The sequence below is a fragment of the Eucyclogobius newberryi genome, unplaced genomic scaffold (assembly GCF_026437365.1).
Source record: "Eucyclogobius newberryi isolate DKJ021-1_F unplaced genomic scaffold, fEucNew1.0.hap1 SCAF_2, whole genome shotgun sequence".
NCBI lineage: Eukaryota > Metazoa > Chordata > Actinopteri > Gobiiformes > Gobiidae > Eucyclogobius > Eucyclogobius newberryi.
The window spans coordinates 26,923,798-26,948,472 of NW_027315834.1; the positions used below are offsets into that span (position 1 = coordinate 26,923,798).

General features: G+C 40.3%; 1 protein-coding gene across 1 annotated transcript; it reads left to right on the forward strand.

The window, feature by feature from the left end:
- The first annotated feature begins 1,165 nt into the window (after positions 1–1,165).
- cntn1b (contactin 1b) lies at positions 1,166–17,991 on the forward strand. Its single transcript, XM_072454863.1, has 22 exons — positions 1,166–1,235; positions 1,939–1,974; positions 2,043–2,169; positions 3,089–3,270; positions 4,122–4,217; positions 4,306–4,518; positions 5,170–5,269; positions 5,344–5,528; positions 6,400–6,524; positions 6,603–6,720; positions 7,482–7,632; positions 7,712–7,839; positions 9,601–9,773; positions 9,927–10,050; positions 10,782–10,949; positions 11,711–11,860; positions 12,647–12,717; positions 13,444–13,696; positions 15,063–15,374; positions 16,369–16,490; positions 16,571–16,727; positions 17,859–17,991. Exons 1-22 carry the CDS (start codon positions 1,181–1,183, stop codon positions 17,939–17,941), a joined length of 3,129 nt encoding a protein of 1,042 aa, XP_072310964.1. The 5' UTR covers positions 1,166–1,180; the 3' UTR covers positions 17,942–17,991.
- Positions 17,992–24,675: the final 6,684 nt, after the last annotated feature.

The following is a 24,675-nucleotide window of genomic DNA, read 5'->3' on the forward strand; positions in this document are numbered from 1 at the left end:
CTGGGCGTTCTGTACAAATATATACAGTATAAAACCTGGGCGTTCTGTACAAATATATACAGTATAAAACCTGGGCGTTCTGTACAAATATATACAGTATAAAACCTGGCCGTTCTGTACAAATATATACAGTATAAAACCTGGGCGTTCTGTACAAATATATACAGTATAAAACCTGGACGTTCAGTACAGTTAATACATGTGCTGCTGACCCAGTTTTCTGTGGTCTGTTTTAAGAGGATCTGAGCCGGGATTAGCAACAGGAAAACACATGAAAACACATGAAAACACCACTGATCATCAGAAGGGGCTGTTTCGGCTCATATTCTTTATTTGTCTATACTTTTGAGTCTTACAGTTTTGGGTATTAGAGCGCTGCTGTGACCCTTGACCTCTTTCTATGATCACAAATATCTCATTTGTATTTGTCAGTGATTGGTGAGTCTAAAATGCCCCATGTTACTGCAGTAGTAGTAGTATTTTAGTCTCTCACACTTGCGATTATGATCTTTGCGTGTGGAAGTTGTGTGGACAGCTAGTGTCTCCTGTCATGTGTGTGTGCGGTTACATTGTGCGAGCTGCAAGTGCATCGTTGTGTGTTTGTTGCACACATAAACACGGGCGGAAGGTTTGAGAAAGTTGTGAATTTATGAAATAATGAGAAGAAATGAGGGATTTGCATAACAATAGGAATTCAGTTAAGTAAACAATATAACAATCCATACTGTGTTTACATTAATAAAACAGATTATCACCAATATCTTCATAAAACCAAAGTTTAGCAACATATTTGTATCCACCTGAAGGCATTTGAGCCGCTCACATGCATCTTCTTCCTCTGAAACCCTATTTTCTTCTCTTTCCATCTCTTTGTTTGTGTCCTGTGTGACCTGTGACCTGTGACCTGTGACCAGTCCTCTTCTACCGAGTCATTTCATCTTAAATCTTTTATATTCACAAAGATGTCTTCAGGTTGTGCACTCTATGGTTGCACTGTATTAAAGGTCAAAAACTGTCTGGACGCATTTAATGACTGAATAATATTGACCCTTTCTCATTATATCCACTCTCTCTTCCAGACGCTGCCGTTCATGCTCTCCGTGTCCTCCCTCTGTCCTCTCTCTGTCCTCTCTTTATCCTCTTTCTGTCCTCTCTCTGATTGGTCGATCTGCTGTCTGACATGGCATCCGTAGTCTTTCTGTCGCTGGTCGTCACCTCTTCGTTATCGTTTACGGGTAAGGACACTTTTTATCGCTTCATTATCGTTTACAGGTGAAGACATGGCCACGTTTTATTAGACTCTCCCGAAGTCCAACACTGAAACAAACCAGAACACTCTCTCTTTCCCTCTCTTTTTTCTCTCTCTCTCTCTCTCTCTCTCTCTCTCTCTCTCTCTCTCTCTCTCTCTCTCTCTCTCTCTCTCTTCTTTCTCTTTCTTTAAAACTTCCTTTCTCTCTCTTTCTTTCTTTCTCTCTCTCTCTCCCCCATTTTTCTCTCTCTCTATCTCTAAAACACATACTTTGAACGCTCTCCCTCTTTTTCTCTTTTTATCTCTCTCCCTCTTTCTTTCTATTTCTCTCTCTTCCTTCCTTTCTCTCTCTCCCTCTTTCTCTCTCTCTCTCTTCTTTCTTTCTTTTTCTCTCTCTCCCTTTTTTCTCTCTTTCTTTCTCTCTCTTTCTTACCCTTTCTCTTTCTTTTTCTCTCTTTCTTTCCCTTTCTCTCTTTCTTTCTATCTCTCTCCCATTTTTCTCCCTCTTTCTCTCTCTCTCTCTCTCTCTTTCTCTCTCTTATCTTAACCAACTAAATTAAAATGTCTCAAATTGATAGAGTTATTTACCCCGACACAAGAACATAAAGAACATAAAGAACATAAAGAGCATAAAGAGCATAAAGAGCATAAAGAGCATAAATCTAAATGTAAATGTACATGTTTTGCAGTGGGAGTCCTGTTCAACGAGCCCAGGATCTTTGGAGGTGGGTGACATCACAGATCGTGTCACGTGAGTTAAGTTCCGTGCTGATGATGTTGTTCCATGTCTCAGATGATGCCACGGGTTACGGGCCAATCTTCGAGGAGGAGCCGGTGGACGTGGTCTACACCGAGGACTCTCCCGACGGCAGAATCTCCATGAACTGCAGAGCCCGGGCCAATCCTCCCGCCTCCTACAGGTCCCACCATATTAGTATTATTATGTTTGTCGTGTTTTAGGAAGCGTGCTGCGGGGTTTAATGAGGGCGCAACTATGAGATGAGTTTCTTTCATTCTCGTTCTCTAACACGTTATTTTTCCTAACGTTTGTGACCAGCTTTACAAAATCAAACTTTCTGAGTGAAAACAAATAGAATGTGACAAAACCATATGGTACTTTATTCCTGAAAATGCTTCTAAATGTAAAAAATGTGCCTTTATAATTGTCATGATTATTATTTAGTTTAAGTGTTTTACAATTTACAGTGATTCACAGTTAACATCACAATTAAACGATTATTCACAATTGCTGAGACGACCAAACAGCAGTGAAATATTTAAGTTTAATTTCTTTCTTGTTCGTGGCCAGCTTTACAACATCAAACTTTCTGTGTGAAAAAACAGTTAATTTGACAAAAACACACGGTACTTTATTCCTGAATATTCATCTAAACGTAAAGATTGAATTAAAAGTACTTCATTTTGCCTTTTATGCCAGTAATTGTCACGATTAATATTTTTTAGCTCTTACGATATTGTGACTAATAAAAATCACTATTATACAAAAATATATTTTTTAAGTATATTTTTTTGATAGTAATTTTATTCCTGTCATCATCTATGTTGGTTTTTTCACACTGCTATTGAAGACTGTGTCCAACTTTGTGTCCGTTTTTGTTTCATTTGGCCTAAAACGGAATATTAACTATAAGCCGGGTCAATATTAACCATCTATAAGTACATTTTACTTTATAAATATTATCCACCTCCATATAAAAGCTTGATTAGATTTTTTATTTCAACAAAGTGATTTCACCTGTCAAAAATCCTCATTCTAAAACTAATGGATCCGTGCCTTTACCTAAAACTAATAGCTCTGTGCCTTTATGACGTGGTCAGATGGCGGCGCGATAACTGGGAGATCAAGCTGATGGAGCAGCCGGACGAGCACTACAGTCTGGTCGGAGGAAACCTGGTCATCAATAACCCGCGGCAGAAGAAACACGGCGGGACGTACATCTGCGTGGCTAAAAACATCTACGGGACGGTCATCAGCAAAGAGGCCCGTGTCAAGTTCGGATGTGAGAGCGCCCCCTCTGTAACGGAAGAGTAATGACAGGCTGTGGTTCGACTGTATTTACTCTTAAGCAGCGTTCACACCGCGGCGTCCAAAGCGTCTAGTTTACATTCAAAGTCTATGTAAACGCTCGTCTTCGCCTTTTTGCAACACGAATCCTGCATTTTGAACGTCAGATGCGTCGCGTCGGGAGCGTTTGAGCGTTGAACAAAGCTCTCTCAAAGTTTTTGCGACAGACGCAGCAGCCAATCAGAAGTTGTGCTCCAGTGACGTGCTACGCACGACGCGGGAGAAGACCCAAAACAAACCCTGCAACAATAAAAAAAATCCATAAGAGGCAGCTCTTGGAGCAAATAATGATTTTGAAAATGAATGAACGAAAATGGACTAAACTCTGCTCCGCCTGGAGCCCATCGCCTCTGTTTGGACTTAGTGAAGTTAATGCACCAAATCCACTTTCTCCACTTGTTCTTCTATCGCACAGCTACAGAGGGAAACTCCTCCTCCACTGCACATGTGCGCTGGACGCCGCGGACGCACGTCTGCGAGTGAGACGCACGTCCCGGGCGTCTGCCTTCAAATGTACAGGTGTCTAACTTCTGCATTGGGCGCAAATTGGACGCTGCGGTGTGAATAATGCTTTAAGGAGCGCGTCCAAAAAATAAAGACAATCAGCTTTTTTGTAGACTATATTTCATAGTTTTAAAATGAACATAAATCTTGAAAATACTTTTTGCTGTATTTATCTTGAAAGTACTTTTTGCTGTATTTATCTTGAAAGTACTTTTTGCTGTATTTATCTTGAAAGTACTTTTTGCTGTATTTACCTTGAAAGTATTTCTTGCTCTGCTGCAGATGTGGAAGAGTTCCCTGAGGAGGAGAGAGAGCCGGTTTACGTGAAAGAAGGACAAGGGGCAGTTCTGCTGTGTGTCCCGCCCAAAGCCTATCCCCGTACGTCCTCTCGCCCTCACGTATTTATCATCTGTTGTTAATTCAGAATAAATCACAGACTAAAACGTTTTCTGCGACGTCTTCTCAGAGGAGGTCACGTACCGCTGGATCTACAACGAGTTCCCGGTCTTCCTGCCCACGGACAACCGGCGCTTTGTGTCGCAGAAGACGGGAAACCTCTACATCGCCAAAGTGGAGGCCCAGGACGCCGGGAACTACTCGTGCTTCGTCTCCAGCCCGACCATCGGGAAGAGCGTCTTCTCCAGATTCATCCCCCTCATCCCTCTGCCGCCGGAGGAAGGTGGGTCACCACGGCGACCAGAGGTGTCCATTCAAAACCTCCACTTTAGTGTTCAGTTTAAGCCCTAGCAGCTCCCTCGCCCTCGCCTTCTCGCTCTCTTTCTCTTTCTCTCTCTCTCTTTCTCTCTCTTTTTCTTGGTATAACATAAAACATGCTTTGAATATTCTCTCTCTCTTTCTCTACCTCTCTTTCTCCTTCTCTTTCTCCCTTACTTTCGCTCTCTTTCTCCCTCTCTTTCGCTCTCTTTCTCTCTCTCTTTCACTCTCTCTCTTTCTTGGTATAAAATAAAACATACTTGGAACTCTTTCTCTTTTTCTCTCTCTTGTTCTCTCTCTTTCTCCCTCTCTTTCTCGGTATAGCGTAAAACATACTTTGAACTCTTTCTCTTTCTCTCTCTTTCTCTCTTTCCCTCTTTTTCTCCCTCTCTTTTCTCTCTTAATTTTTATGGTATAGCATAACACACACTTTGAAGAAGTGCAACTCCAGTAGGTGGCGGTAAATGCACCTTTTCAGTTGACTGCCAACCGCCTTTAAAAGTAACACAACAACAACAATAACAACAACAACAACAACACCAGTACCTTCAGATTGAAAATAACATCCGGGTTGCAGTCAGAATACCTTAATTTAAAGAGCATACTTCGCACACAGGTGAAGAGAGGAAGTACCCGGCCGACATCCGGGTGAAGTTTCCCGACACCACCGCCATGTTGGCCTCTAACATCACTCTGGAATGTTTCGCTCTGGGAAAGTAAGCAGCCGAACGCAGAGAAATAAGTTGATAATTTGCACGTTGTTCACAGAGTTTTATTTACACGTGTACAGCCCCATCCCACATATCGTGTGGAGGAAGACGGACGCTACAGACCTGCCCGCCAACCACGAGATCAGCGAGTCGGGGGCCGTCCTCCACCTCTTCAACGTGCAGTATGAGGACGTGGGGGCCTACGACTGCGAGGCCATCAACACCAAAGGGAAGGACTACCACAAAGCCTGGTTCTACGTCGAGTGTGAGTGACTTCACATCGCACGTCACGGGTCCAGAGGCTTTTAGTATTGTTATATACCGTATTCTCAGCACTATAAGGCGCACTTGAAAGCCTTTAATTTTCTCAAAAAACGACAGTGCGTCTTATTATCTGGTGTGCCTTATACTGTATATTCCGGACTATAGGTTGCACCTTTTTTCATAGTTTTGGCCCGGGTGCGACTTATATTTATACTTATATACTGATACTTATACTCCTGAGCGACTTATATGTGATATAATTTGTTATTTTCAAGACTTGCAACCGCATTTCATCCTCCAGTGCGACTTATATATGTTTTTTCTTCTCTATTATGCATTTTTTGGCTGGTGCGACTTATAGTCCGTAAAATACGGCATATGGAAAATGATCGAAAATAGACCATTAATTGACAGTGCCCCTTATAGTACGGAAAATACGGTAAGTGAAATGTTACAGGACAATCAATTAAGGTGTTAAATGAGTGTATTAATACAACGCTGTCGCCATTATTACAATATTAACTCATCATTTAAACATTTTGAGAACAACAATATTATTTGTGGGCTTAATTTTAGCTGTATTAATCTGCACTAGTGTTTCATTTAGTTATTTTTAATGTTATTTTGACATAATTGAGAGCTGTAGAGGGTTAAAACACATTTATGACACAATTTAGATGCCACGTACTACTGTTTGTTATCAGAATATCTTGTTTTCTTTGTTAATATATGAGGCAATATGGTCACGCTATTTGCTGGTTTGTGACAGACACTAAACATAAGTATTTAAAGTGAGATGAAAAGCTGGATCGATACATATTCTAAAATAACAATGATAAAAAAATGAACTTAATGGTTTAATTCTTCTCCAGCTGCTCCTGAATGGGCCGAAACCATCAACAACACTCAGAAAGACATCGGCTCAGAACACACCATGCGCTGCGTGGCGGCGGGAAAGCCCTACCCGTTCATCCGCTGGTACAAGGACGGCTACATGGTACGCTCAAACGCTCAAACGCACTTCTATATCATCACGCTTTTATCCATCATATGAAGTGGGTTTTGTTTCGCTCAGTATGGAAAAGGAGAGCTGAAGTTCTCCAGTCTCACCTTCGATGACTCTGGGATGTATCAGTGCATCGCGGAGAACTACTGGGGGATTAAATATGCTAACGCCGAGCTAAGGGTGATCGGTAAGTGCTGTGAACTGTTAGTGAGTATTATCTCACATTTGTCCATAGAGAGTTACGATTATTATTAAAACATCACAATTGAACGATAATTCACAAAATATTTAATGTGCATATTGTCTCAAACAAATCGATTGACATTTCTATCATTCTTGGGTAAATCCCATTTTTAAACTGCTTTATCCATAGTTTAGTTTGATTTTAGACCTGGTTTAGCCCTAGTTTAGGCCTGATATTAGTCTGATTAGCCTGATTATAGTCTGTGTTAAGATCTGGTGCTACTCGAAAAGCAAAGGATTAGACCCATGGCCTTTAACCTGTTCAAGTTTGTGAACCTTCTAAAAGACAAAATAACGTTCACTTTGACAGAAACAGCCAGATTAAAATGTTATTTACATTTACGTCTATTTTTTGGACTACAGATAGAACTAAAAATACTACTAAAATCATCGCGATTATTATTTTTTGGTTCTTACGATCATATTGTGACCTGAATAATCACAATTATTGATTACCGTATAATCTTGACATCTCTTATTGTCCATTAAGGGGCCAATTTTCTCATATATAACAAGGACTTGAGCGCAGTTTAGTCACATAGATGTAGACATGGTTTGGTCCTAGTCTAGATCCATATTACTTCCCAATTCGTCCCAGTTTAGACCCGGTTCTCTTGGCGAGTGGTGATGATAAAAAGGTGATTGTACGCACACGTGTAAGTACACAGATGATTCAGATAACTCACTTTCCTCCCCCCCCTCCAGCCTGCGCCCCCACGTTCGAGTTCAACCCGGTGAAGAAGCAGCTGTTGGGGGCCAAAGACGGACGCGTGCTGATCGAGTGTAAACCCAGAGCGGCCCCCAGACCCCGCTTCACCTGGACCAAGGGCAAAGAGCTGCTCTTCAACAACTCACGGTCACAAACACCGCTGCGCGCACAGACATGGACGGCGGGCTTGGACCTAACGACCCCTTGTGTGTATTTTCCTCTGCAGTATTTCGATCATGTTCGACGGGACGCTCGAGATACTCAACGCCACTAAAAACGACGAGGGATTCTACACCTGCTTCGCTGAAAACGACAGGGGGAAAGGCAACAACACGGGGTATCTCACCATCACAGGTCCGTTCAAAAGATGACACGTTATTGATTCAGAAACTGTGTGGTGTGTGATTGGCTTCTCAGTACCTTAAAGGATCCCCCTACAGGTCGGACGACTCATTCAACTAAAATGCAGTTAAAAATCATTAAAAGGTTTATAATAACACTTTGTTTGTAATTGATGACATCACACTAGGAAATTACCCAGCAAACACTGGGCAAAAACTCATCTATTGTCACATTTTTCTTAAATTTACAAATAAAATAAATGAGAGCGACTTTATTTTGTTGTTTTAATGTTTAGAGGGTCAAAAAAGTTGTTTCTTTGTGTAAATTATGCATAAACTTGGTGGTGTGATGTCACTTCCTGTCATTTTTTACACATTTTTCAACATTTTCGCCACAAATAACTACTCGATTGGTGTAAAACTATAATTTATATGTACAACAGGTACAAATACACCAAATAAAGTCAAAATTTGTCAATCGTAAAAACCTCTCATAGGCACTCTAAATATTAAAATGATTTTGTTCTATCTTTTGATTTCCTTAGTGAAAAGTCCATTTCAGAACCGAAGTGATTGTAGATGAAGGGCAAGAGCCAGTTTTCCAGACTTATTCCTTTTTAAAAATAAGAAATATGTGTTGCAAAAACATCCTAACATTCTATTGATTACGTCATAAGGCGCTGGTACAGCTGGCAGCCCGGTGTAAACGCTCTCTCTTTTTTCTCACACTTATTGTGCTTTATCTCCTATATTTTGTAAATATAGTTAGTATATTTTTTCTATTTTACTGTACGATAGGGACACGCGCTGGAATAGTTTTTTAATTCAACTGTTTTTGACTTTTTTTCGGCTGGATTTGAGCGTTTTTCGTTGTGTTGTTGTGACGTGAGCTAGCTCCGAGCGAGCCCACCAGCCCCCCCCGCGCCCTCCGGCCGCGCTAAAGTACGGCGTGTCGTCGGTACACGTTTATATACACGTTTATATGAAAGAGGAACTTCACGAACGATCGGGACACGCACTGGAATCGCTTTAAATTAACTTGTTTTGACTTTATTCGGCTGGATTGAGTGTTTTCGTCGTGTCGTTGCGATGTGTTTTGGCTCTGAGTCCCCCGGCTCCGGCCCCGCCCCCGCCCCCCGGCTCCGGCCCCGCCCCCGCCCCCCGGCTCCGGCCCCGCCCCCCGGCTCCGGCCCCGCCCCCCGGCCGGTGCCGTACCGCGTTTCCACAAAGGAGGAACTCATGAAACTGCGGAGAACAGTCGTCTTACCCGGAGATCGTCACGTTATCCCGTCGCAATACTGACCTAACCTAATACTGATGTGCAATTCTGTCATATGTGCAATTGCTGTTGGAATTCATGTGCAATTCATGTGCTGTCGTGACACATATTCATGTGCAATTACTGTCGGGATCACATGCAATGGTATTTATTTATTTGTCTATGGTAGTTTTTATTTATTTATAGGAGATCTTCTACTGAAAGTGTTTTTCAGACTTCCTATAAGTGATCTGTTCTTGTGGATCTACCTCTGTATCTACCTGCGTTGCACCAATGAAATTTCCCCATGTGGGACAATAAAGGAATATCTTATCTTATCTTATTACTAACGAGGCCCTTGAGCAAAATTACAGCAAAAATCAGCAAATTGACAATCTTGAATCATGAATATTACAGAAGTGAAGAAAGTTGCGTCACCTGAAAACCGCAAATACAAAACAACGATTCACGGTCCGTTGAACTTGTCCGCCGTCTCTCTCTATCTGACTTTCCCAGAAGCCACCAGTCTGACGGCGGTTCCCGAGGACACCGAGGTGCCCGTGGGGGACGACGTGGTGCTGCGATGTGCCGCGTCCTACGACCCCATGTTGGACATCACCTTTATCTGGTCCGTGGACTTCAGGGTCATTGACTTCGCCCTGGAGTGGCAGCACTACGAGCGCGTCCTGGTACGGAGCCATTTGTGTCTTTGCTCCATGTTTTAGAGGTTACAGCGGGTAAAATAAATGACTGTATGATTTTATTACAATTAAATAGTCTTTACTGTGCGTCTCAAGCTGTTTTTATGTCTGCTTCTGATGTATTTCTTCTTTGTTCACCAGGCAGAGGATGGAGTAGGAGACCTGAGGATAAAGAATGCCCAGGTGTGGCATAGGGGGCGCTATTCCTGCACCGCACAGACCGTGGTAGACAGTGACTCTGCATATGCTGATCTGAAAGTGGTTGGTGGGTATTGTTTTGCTTTGCTTGATATTTTCAGGCTTTTAATGCAATGACAAACGTTCTTTTTAACCTCATAGAAATATATTTTTAACGTCAAAATGATCGAACGATTCTTATTTCGGACCTGTTTTTGTCCCACACTAGTCGAGCAGTATTAGGAATGTATTTTAGGTTGTAAAATAAACGTTAGTCGTGTCATCTTTGTTATTTCATGTCCATTCTATGATTTCTTTAAAAAGAATTGACTTGGGCTGCAACAATTAATCTGAATAATTGTGTCTCGTCAGCAACTAAAATAATATTGACTATTTTAATAATTGTTTTCTGGATTATAAACACATGCCATTTGCAGTCAAAACAGTTTTTATAATGAAATAAAGAAAATACAAATATTTAGCAAGTTTTTCATGAAAATTTGTTCTAATTTGTAAATCAACATTATGAATATGCCTCCATTGGGCATAATTTAGACTTAATTAGATGCATTTAATTTAAAAATGAATTCAGAGCCAGACATTGAGTAATAATGTAATCGACTACTAAAATAATTGTTTGTTGCTGCCTTGGACCTGAGAGCAGCCGTTTGTGGAGGAAAAAAATTAAAATTGAATTGAAAGGCATCAACACAGCCTTATTCTACAACGTATCAGCTAAACTTGTATGTTTGATTTGACAAATGTTTTTTCTCTTTAATTCAAATTGTACTTCATTGACTCATTTGTCCCCGTTCCCAGGTAAACCGGGCCCTCCTGGTGTGATCCGAGTGGAGGAGATTGGAGACACTTGGGTGAAGCTCCAGTGGACCAAAGGGTCAGATCATAACAGCCCCATCACACACTACACCATCCAGACCCGGTTCTTCTGGGCTCTGTATGACGACGACTGGAGAGACGCCAGCTCCTGTAAGTACCTCAGACAGCCACAAGAGGGCTCACTAACTTTACTGGAGGAGGATCTGACACCTGCTTTTCTCCATGAAGATGTTATCACTTTGTCTGGAATGTTCTTCAGGATGGTGTCAAACTTACCAATCATGCATACTGTACTTTCCGGAGACATTTTGAAATGCAGTTTAAAATAATAACAGATTAGAGAACATGGTGAATAGGTGTATGCTAACGCTAACACCTTCAGCTACATGAGGCACAGACAGAACTGTGGTAAGTGTCTGGTATGTTAACGTAACATATTAACAGTTATTCAGATAACTATAGCATAAAGAACATGCTAACAAGTTTACCAAAGCATCAGTTTTACCCCAAATCACTAAATCCATTGAATTCTTCTTCCTCTGTGTCACTTCTAAACAACTCTACAAACTCCAGAGGTAGAGGAAGTGCAGATTCTTCTTCTGCGTCGCTTAGAGCCTAGAGCGCCCTCTTGTGGTTGTCAGTGTGAAAATAACAAATAATATCACATATAAGTCGCTCCCCGCCCAAACTGTGAAAAAAGAAAAATCACCTGAACGTTCTTGGAAAAAGCAAAAACATCTCTGGAAAACAGTAACAGGCTTTTTGTTCTGAATTATCAAATGATTTTCTCAGTATGAAAGTGTAATTAGTCGTGTTGTATGTATTCAATCAGAAAAAGCTGAACGCGTTACCATGACATACCAACGTCCAACATTGTGATTGGATAATGAGTTTATCGCTCGTGCCCACAGCTCCCACGGTGATTGACGGCTCGATGGAGAAGGTTGACGTGACCGGCCTGTACCCGTGGATGGAGTACCAGTTCAGAATCATAGCCCACAACGAGTACGGCGCCGGAGAGGCCAGCATCCCCTCACTCAAGATCAAGACCTGGGACGCATGTAAGAAGACACCGAACACCAATGCACGAGTTAGAATTCAGCTCTCTCTCAAAGCGAATTATGTCAATCGGACAAAGGTTATTTTTAGAGTGAATACATTTAGAACATTTCTTCAGTTCTACCACAGCTCTAGAGGATATCTACACTTAAACTAACACACTCTAGTTGTTCCTGTTGTTAGATACATATATTGAACCACCCTAAAGTGAGAGTCATATTTTTCATATTTGTTTGTGGCTCTAATGAGCATCAGAATCAGATCAGAAAAGGTTTATTGCCAATTATTGTCAATGAACAGAATTCACAAACATAGGGACTTGTCTTGGTGATTCTGTGCAACATAAAACAATGAACAATGAATAAGTCAAAAAGAGAAACAGAGAAACAACATCTAGCAGCTATTAGCATACTCTGATTAGTGCTAGTTTTCATTGTATTGGTTTGGGTCTGAGGATAGAGTTATTGTTGTCTTTTATTGTCTGATAAATGCCCTCTGATAATGTTATTTTGTATAATTCGTGCTGACATTTCAGTTCAAAGAAGGATTGTCTCGTTTGTGTCGTTTCTTCTACATCAGACAATAGATCATATGTGACGTAATTACCATGACATAGAAGCTGTTCTAATTAAGAGGTCAAGATCAATATTCTGACCGTAATAAGGCCTTAGTTATTTTATTACTTGGTTTACGGATCCGCCACACTTCATTGTATTTATTTATGTTTTTGTGTTTGGTTTTGTTCCTACACTTGACATTAACATGCTTGAATTGTGTGTATGTTGCAGCGCCTGTCGTGTCCCCAGCCGATATTTCTGGTTACGGAGGAAGAAACGGAGAGATTGTCATCACATGGACAGTACGAGCCTTTTCCTACTCCAATCTTTATCGGTTTGAATTATCTAAACAGTATCGTGAAGTTAGGCAAATTGCAAGCCTAAAAAACAGGGTCACAGTAGCACAGTGCTACACCATCGAGCCATTCTCTACACATATTTTCCGGACTATAAGTAGCAACTTTTTTCATAGTTTCGGCCGGGATGCGTCTTGTATATGATATTATTCAATATATTCACACTGGCAACCACAAGAGGGCGCTCTAGGCTCTAAGCGACGCAGAAGAAGAATCTGCACTTCCTCTACCTCTGGAGTTTGTGGAGTTGTTTAGAAGTGACACAGAGGAAGAAGAATTCAGTGGATTTAGTGATTTGGGGTAAAACTGATGCTTTGGTAAACTTGTTAGCATGTTCTTTATGCTATAGTTATCTGAATAACTGTTAATATGTTACGTTAACATACCAGACACTTACCACAGTTCTGTCTGTGCCTCATGTAGCTGAAGGTGTTAGCGTTAGCATACGTACACCTATTCACCATGTTCTCTCATCTGTTATTATTTTAAACTGCATCTCAAGATGAAATGTCTGTTTTTGGTCTTGGATTGGATCAAATACATCCCCTCAAAAATGTGACTTATTCTCCAGTGCGACTTATATATGTTTTTTCTTCTCTATTATGCATTTTTTGGCTGGTGCAACTTATAGTCTGGAAAATACAGTAACTTAATTTGACGTTTCATTCCCAGCCTGTGCAGCCCTGGTACTTCTACGGGAAGAAGTTCGGCTACATCTTGGCGTTCAAGCCTCACAACGCGTACGACTGGTGGTACGAGACCATCTCGGACCCGGAGACCAGGAGGCACGTCCACCGGGACTCCTACTTCATCCCCACCGACGAGGACTTCCTGGTGCGAGAGTTCCAGGTCAAGATCAAGTGCTTTAACGTGAAAGGAGACGGGCCCTACAGCCTCACCGAGATCATCTACTACCCACGAGATGGTGAGGGTCACGCTACCGCATTGGGCCTGCGTCAATCATTCGCATGTCGATAGTGAATGTTATGCGTTTGGGTCTTTAGTAGTATTTCATCTTTGTCGGGCTGATGTGAATGAATGGTGTGTAATCAAATATTCGACAGTGAAAGCGTCTTAATTTGACTGGCCAAGAGACGGTCTGGACACGAATTAGCTGTTAATAAAGCGACGTCTTAATATTGAACCCGATAAACGAGACGATCCATTCGATGAGTCACGTGATGCTCAGCGTGCTGGAAATCTCATTCATTTGTCTGTGGGAAAAATAACCTTCATGGATTTACTTCAAAACTTGGCACAGTTGATGTTTCTAAATATTGTCTGATGTTTTTTTTGTCTTGTATCTTTTATCAACATATGAGAAAAACATAATTACGTAGGAGGCTACTGAGCTATAACGTGTTTTAGTTTACTGCACTTAAAAGTTACAATGGAGCTCAACACTGACACCTTTTTGCGATGTCGGAAAAAGACATTTTGCAGAATTTTAAGTTTTATCTGTGTTTTTTGGACTGAAAACCACTGCGTTACTCACATGATCTCTCTGAGTGGAGTCTGCATGTTCTCCCTGTGTTGCCGTAGGTTCTCTCCAGGTTCCTCCCACCGTCCAAAGACATGCATGTGTTGCCCCTTGTGAATGAATGTGAGAGTGAATGCTTTTATGTGTGTCTATGTCTCTGTGTTAACCCTGCGACGAGCTGGCCACTGTCCCGGCTGTGCCCCGCCTAAGGCCCAAAGTCACTGGGATAGGCTCCAGTCACCCACGACCTCGAAAGGGAACAAGCAGTAGACCATGAATGAACCACTGCATTACGGACCTCATTTACAACAGAGCTGCTTAGCCTCTGTTGGTGATTGGGCCCCTGTCGGTGATTGGGCCCCGCCTAAGGCCCAAAGTCATTGAGACAGGCTCCACCCCCCCACGACTCGTAAATGAAGCAAGCTATAGATAAGGAATGACTATATTTGAATTTTCTCTATCTCTATTGAAAAATATTTGCCATATTTCTATTTAATTTTCTAGTTTGTGTCGACTCCTATCATAACTATTACCGTATTTTCCGCACTATAAGTCACACCTTTTTTCATCGTTTTGGCCGGAGTTTTGGAGCGACTTATATGTGATGTTATTTATTATTTCCACACTTGCAACCGCATTTCATACTCCAGTGCAACTTATATATATTTTTCTTCTCTATTATGCATTTTTTGGTTGGTGCGACTTATAGTCCGGTGCGACTTATAGTCCGAAAATATGGTATATGTATTTGTTCTTAATTTCTATCAACTCCTATCATCACTATTATATGTATTTGTTGTATAATTTGCAGTCCCTATCGAGCCTCCCACAGACGTGTACGCCCGGCCCGTGTCCTCCACAGAGGCGCTGGTGTGGTGGCTGCCGGTGGTGGACACGGGGACCGGCCTGCAGCAGTACATCGAGGGGTACCAGGTCAAGTACTGGAGGAAGTACGACGACCCGGAGCCGGGGGCCAACCGCATATTCGTCTCGGCTGACGTCAATCAGACCCGACTGGAGTACATGCTGCCGGACTCCCACTATCTCATCGAGGTGCGGTCGTTCAACGGAGCGGGCCTGGGACCGCCGGGGGAGCACTGCGAGATGTTCACCAAGCGAGCGCGTAAGGACAGCGAGGTCGTGCGGGGGCAGGGTCTAGGCGGCCACGCTTTGAACGTTATGAGGCTTAAGAAACTGGCTTGGATTCCTAAATATGTCTGTTAAGATTAGAGAAAAGAAGGCGCTCGGCGATATAGACCAAAGTTAGAGACAATTTTATGTCAAACCACCAGAATCTAGTCAAAATGTGTCTGTAAACGTGATAGTTGGGGTTTAATTGCGAGAAAAAAATTGCAATGTCTGTAAAACTAAATATTTTTATTTTAATCAGCTCTTTTTGCATTTATTTTTTTTATTTTTTACAATAAACAATATAATTAGATGATTATCACATTTCAAAACAACATTCACAATCTATATTGATGGGTTAATGAAAATGTGTTTGTTAAGTTTGAGTTTTGATCATTTTAATTGCACCTAATGTGGTGAGTTGCCAGAATTAGTACTTTTTTACAGCAAATATAAGTTACTCATCCTTCATAAACTCAGTAACAAATATTGAGATGTGCTTCACACCTGATTCCCAGCTGCATAGAGTCCGTGGTTTAATATTATGCAGCTCTTGGTGAAAAAAGGTTTGGACGCGTATGATTTAGGGCTTAGTTTAAGTTTTTTATTTTAATGTCACGATTATTGTGAGTAGAAACATCCGATCCGCACTAACGTTATGAAATCGGCACGTAAACAGCCTGAGGAAAAGTACTTTACATAGAGTTTAAACACTTTTTGAAGGACTAATGGACTGAAATCCCTCCTTGTTACTACCAACGATTCTTCACAATTCAATACAATGTTTTAGTGCTCGAGATTACATCGTGACCTGACCATAGTCTTGACCATCTTGAAAATAAAATAGCAGAAAAGACACAGTGAGTTATGATAAACTTGACGCTAACGGAGAAAATTTAGAGGATAAAAATAAAAAACACATCTTGATCATCATTTATAACATGAATATCGCCTCTGAGACCTCGTTTTCCTCCTCTCTTCTCGCACAGCGCCGCCCGACGCTCCCAGGATGTGGCGCTGGATCTCCTGGACCGGAATGTGGCTGTACGTTTGGTGGGATCACGTCTCGTACGACATTTTTGGAAACTACTCCTTCCCCCTCTACTACAAGGTGGACCATAGTAACATACTGTGCATTTGCTATAGCATTACCTTTGTTGCACTGATAATGATCATTGTTTTTGTTTGTAGGTTTTGTTCAGGAAGACAGGCTACATCTACGGGAAAGTGTACGTCACAGGCTGGCACTTCATGGACTTCCCGATGCCTCAGCTCGGGGACTATGAGATGCTGGTGCGAGGTCGTTATGAAGGAGGAGACGGCCCTGTCAGGATGATTCACCTGTTAGGTAAAAACTTTATTGAATTACGTCACAATAATACATTCTGAAGTGTGATTTATTGCTAGAGGAAATGTAGACGATGAATGAATAATTTCCTCCGGTGCAACAACGCGAAATCTGTGCTAAATGTACAATATGTGGAGGACAATGAGTGAATAAATACATAAATAGTAGAATGAAACGCTTTTGTGGTTCGTTTGTATCCGCGATGAGTTGTGCGAGTTGTTTATTCCATCGTCTACAGCGCAGATCGTATCGGAATGCAGAAACAAAATGAAATAAATAAAAACGTCCTCCACCCACGGTAAATATTCACCCCAAAAATGATTGTTTCATCCATCATTTGATTAAATATAGTAATTATCATGACATGACGAGCCTTAAAATAAAAGTACAAGTGACATCAGATTAAAGCTACAACTAATGATTACTTTAAAAGCCAACTAGTAAGCAGTTTATTATGATTATTATGATTATTATTATTTTTAATTATTTTATTGATATTGTTGTTGTTTTTTTGCTGTCGAGTAGTTAAGCAATTAATTCACCTTTAATATTTTCATAATACATATCTAGGTAATGCTAAAAATGCAGACTATATGCAGACTACTCACTGCTATACTTACTATAAGTCGCACTGGAGTATAAGTCGCACCAGCCCAAAAAATGCATAATAGAAAAGAAAAAACATATATAAGTTGCACTGGAATATGAAATGCAGTTGCAAGTGTGAACATAACAAATAATATCACATATAAGTCGCTCCGGAGTATACAAGTTACAAGTACAAATATAAGTATAAGTCGCACCCCGGCCAAAACTATGAAAAAAGATACGACTTATAGTCCGGAAAATACGGTAACATCTTTTGCGACATTGATTCTACAACAAATGATGCTGTCTTTATTACAAACCGTTTTCTTCTTGTACCTGCCCTAAAATTGTGTGCATAGTCCCAAAAAAAGAAGGAATATACTGCTCAATGATTATGTAAATACAGGATAATAAATACATCACGGTGTATTCGGAATGCAGCGCTCTGATTGGATCGCGATTCTCTCCATTAGCAGCTACAGCTCGAGCTCTAAAACATATCTTTGAATTGATTTTAATTGTACGCTCTTTCCTGGTCTTTAGGTGCGGCGACCATGACGACGCCCTCACTGAGAATGGCGCCGTTGCTGCTCCTCGCCCTGTGCGTTATAAGATTACACGTCTGAACCTGCTGCACGAGCCTCTCCACACGCTACAATCAGCAACAAAACACAGCAGATTATTGTCCTTCAACTCAAGCCTAGTAGATACTTCCACATTACAGTCACTGCTGTTTATTTATCTTTTGTCTCTGTTTATTTACTGCCAATCAAATATGTATGGAGTGAGTATTTTGCCTTTAAAGTACTACAAATAAAATAAAATGCAATCTACAATTCACCGGGGTCTGAGATATTATAGCCTAGTGACTAAATTCTGTAATATTGTACATCTTTGTGAAGATTTAGGAATTAGATTAAGAAATACTTACAAAGGAACAAAATACTGCTTAACCATGTATTTATTTGTTTGTGTGTTTGGTTGGTCACATCTGTAAATGCAGCCTTTTATGTCTCTTTAATGAAATAAACTTCACCAAATCAGCTGTATTCTTAGTTTTGTTTTTATTCTCACATTTTCGGTTCAAATAAATATTACAAATAAATACTCAAGTAAAATGTTTAAGTTAAAATTGAAAAGAAATGTTTGAAAATGTACTTTTAAGAGTAAAAGTATTTCACACTGATTTAGAGAACAATAAATGTTTTTTTCTAATGATAAAAGGTGATTTTTGAATTTGTTTATTTCTACAGTTCATTTTATGTGTATATTTTTTTCTTTGCTCAAAGCTTGGACTCAAAAGACCTTTCAGCAGAACTGGACCATGAACTGTTAAAGGGATTTATTAAATGTGGTGAATTTGATGAAGAATTGTGCTGCGGATTTTTGGTCAACAGCAGCGATTTGAATCAATTTCCAAATGATTCAAGTACATTCGATGTGCTCAAAACAGGGACTTGAGCTTAAAACATTTACACATGAAGCCGCCACGAACATGCTAAAGTACGTCTTACTATTCAGTCTAATAAAAAAAATGTAGTGGAGTAGAATGTACAGATATTAAAAGTAGTGAAGTAAATGTATCTATTGTAAAAAAAAAGAAAAAGTAAAAAATTTACTTCAGTGCAGTACTTTTGCTTCTTTACTTTGTTACTTTGTTTATCTATTTTAATAAAACCACACATGGGACAAAAGCGTGACATAAAAGCGGAATCTGTCGAGCATTTGCAGTAAAAAAACATACACTAAACAATTATTTTTAACAATTCCAAATATACTTTTTTTTAATTGTGCAAAAGCAATATACTGTACACGCAAGCAAGCAACAGATACAATTATATATATATATATACATAAAATAGGGAAAAAAACTGGTTTAAAGACTTAAGGCATACATATTTTAGAATAGCAAAAAGGTATGAGTAGCTAAACAAAATTCTTCAACAAATTTACTTAAATTTTTTAGATAATTGTCTGAGGATAGAAACATTTCAAATACATTTTCAACGCACACAATATCCGTTTTTTCCACTTACTTTTGTGAATAATTCCAAATATACTGCATCACAGCCAAAGTACTCCCTCAGAACTGCAATGCTCATGTTATAACAGAAGATGGCAGTGTAGCTTTATTGCTTAGTAATAATGAATAAAAGTCTCCTTGCTCCTTGTGCAATGTTTGTTTACCTCATGTCATCCTGTGCTATATGTGACTGTGATTACATTCTCTACACTACAAAAGGCTCGTGTATCTCACAGAGAGCGCCATCTATTGTTGGTGACTTTTATCTGCTCTCCATGACCAATATTCCTCTCATAACATTGTCTCGCCTTCAAATAAATGACAGAGAAAGCAGAAAAGCCCAGATATCACTGCTGTTATCATTCAAGCACAACGCAGCTCTTTTGTGCAGCAGGAAGCGGAAGAAACACCATTTGTTGTTTACACACCATTCGTCTTGTGTTTATTCATGTGATCATTCCATCTCTTCTCTGCACCAAATGTTACCTTCGTTTGTATTGGGGTTTTTCCAGCTATTGTTGTGATTATTGGTTGAAATTGAAGTTTGAAAAGTGCATTATTTCTGATGACAATTTCCCCTCCAAAAAATTGATTGATTTTGCCTTGGCGGAGCAGAAGAATTAACTTTATTGTGATTTCGATGTGAGTTCCCACCCACAAATCAATGAAAATCAATGAAATGCTGTTTCCTCATCAGTTTAAACAGTACCAATATGACAGTAATTAGAAATGAATAGAATATAATACAAATTGCATTGAGTTATAGTGAGCCAGTGCCATAGAGAACGCTGTTGCATAAACTCCAATATCAAACTATGTCACTTTTCTGGTAAGTTTATTGCTTTTTCTGTAATGTTACGCGGAATGGCAATATTTAGTTTGACTTAAAAAAATATATACAATTGTTGGTCTATTATTATAATTTAGATAATTATGTTAATCTGTAGTTTGTTTGTTTTTTTTATATTTTTTGTTTATTGATTTTTCTCTTGTTTTGGAACATGTTTACTTGAATTTGGAGTGAGGAGGAAATAACACATTTCCATTGATGAAGATGAAGCTAGTTATTGGACAGTGTGGCGCCTCCTCTGGTGGATATTAGGACACGACAGGAGGAGGCTCATTAACAGGGCTCATAAGAGTAAAACAGGGATGTGATGTGTCGCTTCTGCTTATCAGGGAAGTGTATGCAGACAAAAGAAACAAACAGACCACTCTGCATAAACTAAGAGAGGAGGATTTACTTTAACTATGGGCATGGAGGGACGGACACGGGGAGAAAGAGATCGGAATAGCAACAAACTATGGATGTCACAATATAACATTTTACTGTGACGAAAACATCACAATTTAACGATTATTCAAGGTTACTGGGACCAGACGAACACTTAAAAACAGATTCAGATTATAATGTTTTTGTTCTTATCATTATATTGTGACTTGAATAACAATTATTTTTGATTAATCGAATCATCTTGACATCCCTTGTGCTGAAGTAACACAACTCTGAAAACCAGTACACGCAAAAAGTTGTGATTTCTTTGAGAGAACAATATATATATATAACAATAAATGATCATCTTTCCCTTGTAAATCTCTTTTCAGACAATTCATGACGGATCTATGAATAAGTAGGACATTTACTAAGACCAAAACTGTCTAGAAGTTATAACACTGAATTTTCTTAAGTTAAGAATTTAAACAAATACATATATATCTTGAATCTTGGTTCCTAAACTGTACCTACACTGTAAATGGGCCTGGTACATCCTCTACTCTATTAGAGGCTTATTGGCAGTAAGTATGTTAAAAATAGCAGTATTGATCTGTTTGTAAAATATGACTACAAAGTGACAGTTATGAGCCTTTTAAATAATGAGAGAGCCTGTATAAAAACAGGCATTGATTTTTTTCATTTTTTTTTTTTAGACCGAACATAATATTAATCATTACAGGCCCTGTGTATATTTGTAATACTCAGACGTGGAAAAGGCTTGTTTAATGATTGTCCTACTTCTTAGGGCTTATAATAGCGACCATACTACTAACATTAATTCTATTTATGTTTAAAAATGCGCTAGAATAAAGAAATAGTCTGTATAATAGACTCCTCATTCTGACATTCACCAACTGTGGTTTTAGCTGGTTCTCCCTTTGCCTGATGAACAATGTATACATTATGCATCTGTTTTTAAAGGTTGAATGGACGATTTCTTTTCGCACAAATCTAAGTCTTATTTTCTCGTGGCGTGGACTGCCGATTAGTCCTGCCACGTATCAATCATAAAACGGACCTATCGCTCACCTGCAGCCTTGTGTGCCTTTAATGTATGAATGCTGGATGGACACATGGGGAAGCAGTTTTTGCATAAGTCAAACATTCATTCATTCATTCATTCATTTTCTACCGCTTTTTCCCTTCCGGGGTCGCGCAGGTCAAACATGGATTTCAAACTACTGTTTCCATACATGATTTTGTTGTGGACACTCGAAACAACAACAGTTTCCAATCTGCACCTAAAGTAGCAACTACACACACCAAACTATCTAATCCTGTGCTTCACTAAATGTTGACAGATTGTACTGAAGGATTTGTTGATTATAGTCACAAAAAAAAATCTTCTATTAACTAAAGTTTAAATGAGGCAAAGTTCAGTTTCAGTAAGATCTACTTTATTCAAATAGTAGAAAAAGATCAGGGTGTATCATCTGTTTTTTTCGACTCATCCAAGAGTCATTCTCAATCTGCGAATGAAGACCGGGAACTCAGATATTTATCCTACTCTGGGTAGGCCCTGCCCACTGGGAGGGACCTCCTGATGAAAAGGTGTTATTGGTTTCACCAGAAACTAAACCTCTTTGTATACTATCAAACTAAACCTCTTTGTTTAATATCAGTCATTTAATGGGCCATCAGCCTCTATTGTCCCTGATTCACACTCTCTTTCCTCACTGTGTAACTGATTAGCATCCGAATGCCCTGGGCGTCTACCTCTGCAGGGATTCATGATACACAACAAGAAGGTTGAATCTTAACCCTCCGTTCCTAAGATAAGATAAGATAAGATAAGCCTTTCTCTGTCCCACAATGGGGAAATTTCAGGGTTGTAACACAAAGTAGCTACAGAAGTAAACAACAAAAACACTCTTATAGAAAAGCTCTTGTAAAAAAAATGTTAGAAATCTAATTCCTAATTAATGATGGTCTTTCTTTTTAAACAAAGATTGCCTCTTTAACTCCTCTTTCAAACCATTTTTCTCCCTGCTTAGAATCTTCACCTCACTGTGTTCAAACGAGTGATTGGAGGCTTCAAGATGAAGATGCACGGCGCTCTGTGGTCCTGAACTTGCATGTCTTCTGTGCTGATAAAGCTTCTTATAAAGTTGCTGTTTAGTCTAAAGGTTTACTCAAATACTTCATTCCCCCCCAAAGAACTTTTTTTTTTTTTTTACCTACCGTATTTTCCGGACTATAAATTGCACCTTTTTTTCATAGTTTTGGCCGGGGTGCAATTTAAAATCCGAAAAATACAGTAGTATGCCAACAAAATGAACCAAGAAATGTAAACCTGGCTCTACATTTCTTGGATTTGGATGTTTTAAATATGTGCAGTTCTGGCTGTTGTAATCCACGTTTTTCCTACCTTTATGCAACAGAAAAAGTTTCAAATAGGTATTCTCAAAATTAAAATCCTATTCACCTGCAGTATCTCACCTTGCTATATAACCAATGGTGTCAATTATCGAGACGAGTCAGGAATCGGAAAGCGGCGTTATTTATTTTATCGCGTCGCTAGTATGTCAACCCTGCGTTTGACCCGGTGACGTGCGCGGCGGAGCTAACGTGTTACCCTGCACAGCGAGCGGCCTCCCTCCTGCAGCGCGAGGGCCTCATCTCACGAATAAGCGTTGCCAGAGCCTGAACGACACCTCTCTCACTTGCGTTCCTTTGCCTCAGCTCGATCAGAAAGCTCCGCGCAGGTGCTCCCGCCATTAGCCAACAATAGCAGCGAGCTCATCGACGTGGAGGGGAAACCGCTCCTTCATTTGTGCGGCGCGGAGGTGAACCTGATTGCCCGCAGCGCATTGTGTGTTCCCTCAACAAAACCCCCGCCCGCCGCCGTCAAATCGGGCGAGTTCTTTGTTCGAACGGTTCCCTTGGAAATGTCTGCCGCTCGAAGCCGTCCGCGGTCCGAAATAGCCGCAGACAGGTTGGACTATTGTGTGGGTTATAGATTAGACCGGCTCACAGTCTGGCAGATCTCTCTCATTCCGCACCGGAGGCCCAGAGTCTCGCTTTTGGAAACTCGGCCAACACGGCGCTTCCTCCTTGTCGTCTCGTGTTGGCAGAGTCTTGGAAAAACACCGGCGCCAAATTAAACAGTTCCCAGTCTCCTTTCGGTCCAATTTACAGACTCGCAGCAGCAGCAGCAGCCGACGTCAGAAAAGTCTTTTGTTGAAAATACCTTGTCAGCTCTTGCGGAGACGAGGGGCAATTTAGAGCGGGAGAGGAACGGAGCGCGAGTTAAAGCGGCGGAGGTTCTGCACGATAAAAAGGACAAGTGATGGGTTTGTTTCGACGCACGATACCGCATCGTCGAAACGTAACCTTTACGCTCATGGTATTACGGTCAAGCCCGTTTTAGACCTGATGTGGACTCGGTTGTGGTCCGGTTCTAGGTCTCGTTTTAGTCCAGGTTCAGTCACAGGTTTTAGTTCTGGTTTAGTCCCAGTTTTGATGTGGTGAATGTGCGAGTGTGAATGCAGCGTTCTTTTCCTGGAGACTGATCCTGATCTTATCCATATCTCTGTGCCTCTCTTTAACCTAAACCTTAACTGTACCTGAATTAAACCATGTATTAAATTCAAACTATGTTGTTTGTTCAATATTGAAAGATAGAAACTCAACATTAAACTTCTTTTTATAACGATATACACTGCCTCGCCACACAAAAAAAGTTGGAAAAAAAGAGGCACACGCTCTAATATTTCATCGGCCTTTAGCTTCTTTACATTACAGCACATATTCGCTGTGGCACAGTTTCATAAAGCTTCTGCCATGTCCAAAAATGTGTTTCCATCCAGTGTTGCATTATTATTCACAGTTGATCTCGTATTGATGATGTGAGAGAGTGACCACTGCACAAAGAGAGTGACCACTGCACAAAGAGAGTGACCACTGCACAAAGAGAGTGACCACTGCACAAAGAGAGTGACCACTGCACAAAGAGAGTAACCGCTGCACAAAGAGAGTGACCGCTGCACAAAGAGAGTGACCACTGCACAAAGAGAGTAACCGCTGCACAAAGAGAGTGACCGCTGCACAAAGAGAGTGAC

Coding starts and splice junctions, on each gene's coding strand:
- cntn1b (XM_072454863.1), top strand. CDS start 1,181: ATGGCATCCGTAGTCTTTCTGTCGCTGGTCGTCACCTCTTCGTTATCG. Junction 2,170..3,088: donor AATCCTCCCGCCTCCTACAG/GTCCCACCATAT, acceptor TGACGTGGTCAG/ATGGCGGCGCGATAACTGGG. Junction 4,218..4,305: donor CCCGCCCAAAGCCTATCCCC/GTACGTCCTCTC, acceptor ACGTCTTCTCAG/AGGAGGTCACGTACCGCTGG.